The sequence below is a fragment of the Quercus lobata genome, chromosome 4, assembly GCF_001633185.2.
Source record: "Quercus lobata isolate SW786 chromosome 4, ValleyOak3.0 Primary Assembly, whole genome shotgun sequence".
NCBI classification, from domain to species: domain Eukaryota; kingdom Viridiplantae; phylum Streptophyta; class Magnoliopsida; order Fagales; family Fagaceae; genus Quercus; species Quercus lobata.
The window spans coordinates 88,888,291-88,898,092 of NC_044907.1; the positions used below are offsets into that span (position 1 = coordinate 88,888,291).

At 33.1% G+C, this 9,802-nt stretch overlaps 1 protein-coding gene across 1 annotated transcript; it reads left to right on the plus strand.

The window, feature by feature from the left end:
• On the plus strand, positions 1–2,754 carry LOC115986097 (beta-amyrin 28-monooxygenase-like). Its single transcript, XM_031108958.1, has 3 exons — positions 1–955; positions 2,160–2,347; positions 2,449–2,754. Exons 1-3 carry the CDS (start codon positions 1–3, stop codon positions 2,752–2,754), a joined length of 1,449 nt encoding a protein of 482 aa, XP_030964818.1.
• Positions 2,755–9,802: the final 7,048 nt, after the last annotated feature.

The window sequence follows — 9,802 nt, forward strand, 5'->3', positions numbered from 1 at the left end:
ATGGATTTCTTTTCAAACCTGCTGCACCTTGTACTCCTTTGTATTTCCTTCTCACTCATCTTTCTCATCTATAAACAAAAATCAACTCGTGCCAAGTTTCCACCAGGTAAAAAGGGATGGCCTGTGATTGGGGAAACACTGGAATTTGGCATGGCTGGGAAAAGAGGCACACCAGAGATGTTCATTAACAACAGAATGAGCAAATACTCGCAGGATCTCTTCAAAACCTCACTGTTTGGTGAGAACATGGCTGTGTTTTGTGGTGCTTCAGGAAACAAGTTTCTGTTCTCCAATGAGAACAAACATGTCATCTCTTGGTTGCCGCCTTTCTTGCTAAAAGTTACCCTTCCAGAATCTCTTGAAAACATTTCCCCTGAAGATTCTATTAAAATAAGGAAGGCTGTGGTTGAATTTCTCATGCCGGAAACTCTTCAATATTTCATACCTATCATGGACTCCATGGCAAAGAAACACTTGGAGACAGATTGGTCTCCTTACAAACAAGTCAAGGTTTTGCCACTTTCAATGAAGTATACCTTTGCACTGGCTTGTAGGTTGTTTATGAGTATCACAGATCCCAACCATGTGACAACATTTGCTGATCCCTTTGCCCTTATCGTAGATGGTTTAACGTCTGTGCCTATAAATATCCCAGGCACAAACTTTAACCGCGCCATTAAAGCAGGCAAAGTTATTCACCAGGAGCTTTTAGAAGTAATCCAACAGAGGAAGAAAGATCTGCTATCAGAGAATAATGCGACGGTTGCTCGTGACTTTATAACTCACACGCTTCTTGCATTAGATGAGAACGGCAGGTCAGTTATGAACGACTTGTTAATTTCTAGCAACATTGTGGGCTTACTTCTTGCTGGACATGATACCACTAGTTCTGCCATCACATTCGTGTTGAAGTATCTAGCAGACTTCCCTCATGTTTACAATGAGGTCTTAAAAGGTACTTCTTCTCGACCTATTATGGGCCTATGTGTTGGTTTCAGCGTCTGTGCATTTCGGCGTTTTCCTTCTCTTTTTATTTTTTATTTTTATTTTTTTTAGTCTGCATTTGTTGACTTTTTCACCCGTGCATTGTTTACGGACTCACAAATTTCATTTTTCAACAACTTTTTCATTAAAAATGGGTCCCACAATACTATTCACCCATTTAAAAATTATTTTGCTACAATTTTTTCAGTTTTCAGTTTTTAGTTTTAGCAAAATAAACTGAATCCAAACAAACCCTAAGTCTTCTTTCCATTAAAACACTATTAGGCTAGACTTCTTTCGCTTTAAAAGATCTTCATCATAAGCGTATTTACCATTTAATATAGTATATCGTAGATTAACATCAATTTCAATTTAGAGAACAAATATTATTTACTATTCGATCTATGTTAGTGTTTGGATTCACGTTTGTGTTTTCACTTTTCAATGTTTTCCTTTTTTTCTTTTTTTTTTTAGCCACAGTTGTTGGACTTTTCTCCCGTGTACAGTGTACATCAATGGGTTCCATGCACTATTTATGAGACCCACAAACTTCATTTTTCAGAAACTTTTTTATTAAAAATGAGTCCCACAGCACTATTCATACATTTAAAAATTATTTTATTACAGTGTTTTCAGTTTTCAGCAAAATAAGTAGTATCTGAACAGACCCTATATCTCAAGTTTTGTGGATAATTTTAAATTACAATGACTTAGAATTCTAAATTATTGTAAATAAGATAATTATTGATTTATGATGATAATGAGTTTTGCAAGTATGGAAACTAAATAGAAAAATGTAATTCAATAGTAGATTTATTAAAGGGAAATACTAACGAGTGCCCTAAAAGCAATTAATATTTTGATAGTTTTTTTCATTTCTCATAAAAGTGATGTAAAAAATTTCTTAAAATAGATTCTTAACAAGTGCCCATAGAACACTCATTAGCATTATTAAAGAGAGAAGTGTGTAACATTATCAATACACAAGCGCGTGCACAATCAACTATAGTGGCCCAATCTTTTAGCGGCCACCTGTAGCTAGTAATTAAGAAAAATACAAAAAAAAAAAATCCATTTAATATACTGTATGTAGCTCTTGACACGTGACATATCTCATAAATGCGATTTAGAAAGATTAATCTAACTAACGAAAATGAGGTCATATTGTTAAACAGAGCAAATGGAAATTGCAAGATCTAAGGGTCCGAATGATTTGTTGAATTGGGATGACATTAAGAAAATGAAGTACTCTTGGAATGTGGCGCGTGAGGCAATGAGGCTAATACCGCCTTCTTCAGGAACATTTAGAGAGGCTATAACGGACTTCACTTATGCAGGATTTACTATTCCTAAAGGGTGGAAGGTATGTGACACGTACCAGTACATGAGCCAAATTAATTATATAGAAATTCTCTATGTTTTAATAATGATTATTAATGTTCCGATTCCATGTTTTTGCTGTAGGCATATTGGACTCCACATTCAACACACAAAAATCCTAAATACTTTCCCAATCCTGAGAAATTTGATCCTTCAAGATTTGAAAGTAATGGTCCAGCACCTTACACATTTGTACCATTTGGAGGAGGACCTAGAATTTGCCCTGGGAGGGAGTATGCTCGATTAGAAATACTAGTGTTTATGCATAATGTGGTGACAAGATTCAAGTGGGAGAAAGCAATTTTGGATGAAAAGATTACTTGCAAACTATCGCCTATTCCTGTTGATGGTCTTCCGATTTACCTTAAGCCTCATAATCATATATATTAGATTGAGTTGGTGACATGACATAATAAATATGATTTTAAATTAATATGATAATGAATGTAATTATTATTACTTCAACAACATAATAAATAACAGTTTGGATTACCAATTTTTTATGATTGATGACATATCAATTAATAAGTCTCATGTATAGAATTTATAATATCCCTAATATCGTTTATATGTATTGAGGCATACCGATAATTGATATGTTACCATTCACAAAAATTAATTCATACATTTGATTGTTGTGTTGTTATTAAAATATTACTACCATGTTCATTGTCATATCAATTTATAAGCTTTTTGCAATAAAATTGAATGCTAATATATATGAGTCTTCAACTTTTTATATATATATATATATATATATATATTTTTTTTTTTTTTTTTTTTTTGAGAGAAACTTCAACTTTATATTTATGCTTATTGTTTTGTTTCTATTTTTAAGCGTATATTTATGCTTATTATTGATTCATTAAAAATAACTACTAGTCCCATAACATGGATGTACGGATATTTAGAATACTAGAGTTTCTTGGAATCAATAAATTTCGATTTATTATCTAAGTCTTGCACCATAATGTTCATTGCATCACCAAGTCCAAATTTGGCCGTATTTGAGAAGAACAAACACACATTGATTTTTTCGGAAATTCTACCATACTCAAATTTTTTTTTTCAGTATATAGGGAACCTATTATGGTAATAAGATTACCTATGATATTATATTTTTCACGCAATGCCAGAGGCAAAAAAAAATTAAAAAATTCAGTGAGGCCATGCTAAATATATAAATACATTTTTAAATCCACAAAATAACACACACAAAAGAGAAGTATAAAAATTATAAAACTAAACAAACTAAATTATATGCCTTTACATATATATAATGTTATATAAGAGTAGTATAAAATTATAAAACTAAATGAAAAAAATATCTTTTGTTTATGGATTACAAAGTAGATTTGTACCAAAGTTGTAACCATAAAAATCGTACCATTTTTCAATTTAATGAAAGGAAAAATCTTAACAATTGTTGTGAGATTTTGTTGTGTCCATATATAAGAACAAATTGTATATCCTTAATTCTCTAAATGCAAATTGAAAATGATTAAATGTGTTTTTTTTGGAAAAGAAAAATATTTTTTCTAAATAGATTTACTTATATATTCTTTTAACATATGCTTTTTTAAAAAGATGTTTAATATATTCTTTAAATGTTCCTAAAGTTAATGAGTTATATGTGGCAAAAAAAATATGAATATTAATAAAAAAAAATGAGACTTTACTATTTTTATTTTTTTGAGAAGGAGAGACATTACTGTTTAATTGACCGTTTGTAATTTTTATTTTTTAAGAAAGTAAGGTGAGGGGAAGAAATTGGAAAACCCAGGGGCCATGGCCCTCCTCCCCAATCCTTCATTGGTAACTCCATAGTATTCAAGTATAATTGTTATTTTTTCGCAAAAAAAAGTAATATTTTTATTCACCATATTTTTTCTAGTCTATAACCTTTACTTTACATATGAAACAAATCTTAATTTAAAAGGGTCCCTAGTCTAGCCTCCATATATAGCCTGTCTCCATCAAAAGGAAATATGTAAAGTAAAGGTTATAGACTAGAAGATACCTTTTATAAACACTATTATCGTATAGTGAGTCTTCTTTTTCTCTAAACACTTAAACAACTATGGCTGAAGGTATGTCTATGTTGTTTTGTTTCCGCTGCACTCTGAATTTTATCTTACATTTGGTATCAGGGCCATCCTTCATGCTATGTTGTTTAGTGATTTTAGTTTGAGAAATTTCTATTATTTCCAATCATGGTATATTTTTGTACCATCTACAGTAAAAGTTTGTATGCACTAATTTTATTTTGGGATGAAATTTAAGTTGTGCTGAATCCAAATATAGAGCATGTATACTTTAAATCCTAGAGAACAAGTTTTGTTTTGCATCTTTATTGGTATCTTTGTAACGAATTACCATTGAGTTTTGAGATTGGAAGAATCAATTTGAAATCCATAAGATTATTAACTATATGGAACTACATAGGTTCAAAGGTAGATATGTTATATCAATTGGTTTTTTCATTACATTTGCGACTCAAGGACATTGTTTTCTCTAATTGTAAATTGTCCACGTATTGTATATTACAAAATGCTAATCTGCACCAGTGGATAATTCAACTAAAATAAATGCCAAGACACTTAAAGTGTTCATAAATTTGATTTTGATTTTGATATTCATCAAGTGCTCATCCAAGTATTTAAGTTTGTTTCCTGGATATAAAATCTTAATTATTTGGAAAATAATTTGTGACAGTATGGTGGCCCATATGACAAACATGCCTCAATAATTTGTACAATTTTCAATTGTAAATTGCTTTAGAGACAATTTTTTGTGGATCAATATATTTGGCATGATAATACAAATGATCCTTATATTTTGGAAACCATAACTTTTTACAATAAATTATGGGGTAAATGTGTTGCATGTAAGTTTGCAATTATTTCATAAAGTTTATTGTTACATTTGAGATTTGGATCATTGAAGTGAAGAATGTGTTTAATTACGTGCATTTTAGGTTTCTTTGCACTTATCATCTTGTGAAATATTATTTCATGTCATCTTGGAATGCATACTGTTATGATCAATATTAGCATTGATTGATCTTTATGATGCTATTTGAAGTAGTGAATAACAAAATGACTTAGGAGTAGCCATAGCATCTTAAGCCATGATGATAATCATATCAAGAAATTTTTACAAGACTTCATTAGGATAAAGGCATCTCAGTGGCAATTAATTCATGAAGATAATGACTTGGCCCCATAGGGAGGTTATTATTTTTATGATTTAATAGGAATAAAATGGTGAATGTAGCATTAAGATGAGATTTTTCCTAGGCCCATAGGTATGGAAAATTTGATTCTTAGTGTTTATATTTACTAGTTTTATGATTAAAGTTTTATAGTAAATTCATGCATGATGCGCCTCTGCCCATAGGAAGGTCGAATTTACTACTAAGTTGACATTGGTTAATTTAGAATTAAAATTTAAGTTTCATAGCATTAAAGTTTATATTCTTTGGGTTTGTGGATCTATGATTTGGTACTCATGTGGATGAATCACCCATCTTATTGAATAAAATATGTCAAATGAGAAACTAAGTACGAGGGTGGGAATGATTTGATTGCTTGAGAGTAAGAACTTGGAAATTTATTCCTATAAGGTTAAAGGTTTTGTGAAAGCTATTAATGTTAGTTTACAAGATCCATTAGGTTTGGCTCCCAATAAAAGTTTTATATTGCAAAAGTTAGGCATATAGGTATCCCACTAATGGTATATAAAGGGTCACCAACTTTGTTGCGCCATTTGGTTTTACTAGGCACATTGTTATTCGGTGTATATACCTTAAGATCAGTGGAAGTAAATGTATTGTTTTTATGCCTAAATATGAATGACACACTACTTGGAAGTAGTGATTTGATTATGTCATGTATGATATCCTATAAGCTATGAAGCAATAAGACAGGCATTATGGATAGGTCTTAAGGTCGATTTTATGATAAGTCCTTTAAAGATTTTTTAAAGATAACTCGGCTATAATTTTCTTCTCTAAGGACAATGATTGTGAAAGCCGAAATAAACATATCGACATAAAGTAACTCAGTCTAAGAGAGAATTTTAAGAAATTGAATGTGTCCATTGAGTTAAAATTATTGAGCTAATATATATTAATTCCATAACTAAAGGATTGCCGGCAAAGTAGTATAAAAGTCTTTTGGACATATGGAACTTGTTAGCTCATTTGGTATTTAATTTCTCTCTAATTATTCTATGTTTTGGACACATATTTGGTTATTTTTGGAGAAGAAAATATATGAATTTTATTTTGTGCACATAAAGTATATGTATTAAGTTAGATATATCTCTAGAGATGTATAAGGATGATATATCCGTGGGGATGTATAAAAGAGGACCCGAATGGCTAATAGGTAGTCCATTCATAAAGAATTAATGACTCATAAAGTACTCACATAAGGATTACCATACATTATAATACATGGAAGGAAATACTCATTATAATTAAGGATACTACCGCCATGATTCATGTATTGAATTCTTTATTTGAGTGGAAACATTTCACAATTAGTTGACATGAGTAATATCATGACCATGTTAAAGTTAATATCATTTATCAAGTAATTTAAATGTCAAGTGGGCCAAGTGGGAGAATGTAAGATTTTAAGAAAACTTTATGTGGCCCACATTTAAGTGATAAATGAAAATTCATGTCTTAAAGATTTTATTTGTAAAAGACGTTATGGTGAATAACATTTTCTAAGTAACTCTCATTTGGTATAACCTCTTTGGTTAATAAACACCTTGAAGTTACTAGTTTTAAACTCGTTGATGGAAGGAGGGTTATGAAACAAATCTTAATTTAAAAGGGTCCCTAGTCTAGCCTCCATATATAGCCTGTCTCCATCAAAAGGAAATATGTAAAGTAAAGGTTATAGACTAGAAGATACCTTTTATAAACACTATTATCGTATAGTGAGTCTTCTTTTTCTCTAAACACTTAAACAACTATGGCTGAAGGTATGTCTATGTTGTTTTGTTTCCGCTGCACTCTGAATTTTATCTTACAAAGATAACCTGAGTTTTCCTTTTTTCCAAATTTTTTGTTATTTGGATAGGTAAAATAATCACATATATGATATGATGGTAACTTTGTCATATTTACTAGTAGCTCGTATAACATTAAAGACTAGCTTCACCGTAGGTATCGTACCCTTTTTTTTTTTTTTTTGATACCACACAGGGGAGAAATACAAACCAACAGACTACACAACAGCTGGAGTAAACCAGCTACAATTCAACGGCATTTGACATGCCAAGTTCGCAACTGACCAAACAGAATTTACAACAAGTTTAGGCACTAAAAACACATCACAGCAAAATCCATTATGGTTCAAAAAGTCTAAGTCAGCAAGCCGAATCTGTTGCAGCCGGTTTGTGGTCTTCCTATGCTGAATTAGATTGACTAACTGTCTGCTGGTGCCTAGAAACAAAACAAACTGGAAACCATGGTTTTTTGCTTTGAGAGCAGCTTCCACCATAGCATCCAACAGCACCCCACATGTTGTATCAGCTACACTACTATTAACACCATAAAACAAGCTATCTCCCTACCTATTAATAGCTTCATAAGCTGAAGACCAGCGATTTGGCTTCTTGCTCCTGGCTCCAACAAGCTTAACGATCAACTGCCACTGCCCTGAGGATGAGTAGTGTTCTGGTTGATATCTTCTTGGCTGGCAAGTGTCTCTTGGTTGGTCAAGGAAAGCCTCTTTGTACCTGCAAGCCATAGATTGAGAGATTAAAATCACGCTCATAGGATTAGGTTGTAACCCATCATATAGCACTCTGTTCCTGTGTAACCAAATATGCCAAAGGGTTGTAAAAATTGCTTGTAAGTAAGCCATAGAAGAAGGCTCCCTGGATTTGAACTTCATTAGGATTGTTGAAAGCCACTGCTGGACACTTAAACTCCTAAAGTCAGTAGCATGTACAGCCAAGGTTGATCCGTGCCAACAAGCTCTAGTAAATGGGCATAGGAGAAAGAGATGAGTTGAGGATTCAACATCAGAATTACAGAGGAGACATGTTGTTTGGGTTGAGATGCCTCTGTTGTTTAGATTACTAAGAGTGGGTAATCTGTCCTGGATAAGTTTCCAAACAAAAGTATTGATTTTCAAGGGAACTTTGACTCCCCAAATCAGATTCCACACATTTTGATCTCCGTGAATATTTCCAGAAGAAAGGGAATCTTGTATAAGAATCTCATAGGCTCTTTTGACTCCATAGTTACCGTTAGCCTCATTGGAAAACTTCCAAACCAACTGGTCTTGCACATCATGAGCTTTAGGTAAAGGAATATGGAGAATTTGTTTGCTCAAAGGAAAATGGTATAAGGTTCGGACCAAATTAGCTTTCCAAGTTTTTGAATTGTGGTCAATAAGATCCCCCACTGTACCAGTTTGTATTTCAGGATGATGCAGAGTACCCTGAGCACTAGGAAACCAGTTTTGATGAGTAAGAGGGATATTGAAACCATTACCAACTCTCCACTGCCCCTCCCTAAGTCTAGAATCACCTTGCTTAACAATGTTCTTCCAACACCAAGTATGATGAGACTTTGGAGTGTATTCTTGTAAAGAACAGTGTGGGTAGTATTTAGCCTTAAAAGTTCTTGCCAGCAAAGAGTTAGGATTTTGGTACAACTTCCAGTATTGCTTTGCAAGCATAACATGGTTCATGGGACCAAACTTTTTAATACCAAGACCTCCCTTCCTCCTAGGATGACAGATTTTTTCCCAATTCAAAAGATGAAGTTTTTTCTCACCTTTCCCATGCCCCCACCAAAAGGCTCTAATAATGGTATCCATCTCATTACACACCTGATCAGGAACCTTAAAACAAGAGAATGTGTATAAAGGTAAAGATTGAAGCACAGAGGAGATAAGAGTTGTTCTTCCTGCTTGTGATAGTAACCTCGCCTTCCAACCCTGCAGTTTGGACTGTAGTTTTTCAACCAAGAAGTGAAAATCAGCTACTTTGTTACCCTTAAGCTTAAAGTTGAGGCCGAGGTACTTGGTAGGAGTATGCACCAGATTAACTTTCAGCTTTCTAGCCAAGGCTTCCTGGTCTTCCATAGGCATATTAGGTGAGCAAAATAAATCAGATTTGAGGGGATTGATAGACTGCCCAGATACCCTACAATACCAATCCAAAATTTTCAGCAAGGTGTCAACAGAGTGCTTATCCTTCTTGAAGAACAGAAGGGAGTCATCAGCAAACAACAGATGGGTAAATGAAATGCCATTCCTTCCAACTTTAACCCCTTTTAACTTGTTTAAGGTTTCAGCTTGTGTAAGGGAGATGGAGAGGATATTAGCACAAAAAAGAAACAAGTAAGGGGATAGAGGGTCCCCTTGCCTCAACCCTTGAGTTGGTGTGAAAGACTTAGACATGTGGC

Excerpts from the sequence above, each read along its gene's own strand:
- LOC115986097 (XM_031108958.1), top strand. The coding sequence starts at position 1 with ATGGATTTCTTTTCAAACCTGCTGCACCTTGTACTCCTTTGTATTTCC. Across the intron at positions 956-2,159 it reads TTACAATGAGGTCTTAAAAG|AGCAAATGGAAATTGCAAGA; the intron begins GTACTTCTTCTC and ends ATTGTTAAACAG. Across the intron at positions 2,348-2,448 it reads CTATTCCTAAAGGGTGGAAG|GCATATTGGACTCCACATTC; the intron begins GTATGTGACACG and ends TTTTTGCTGTAG.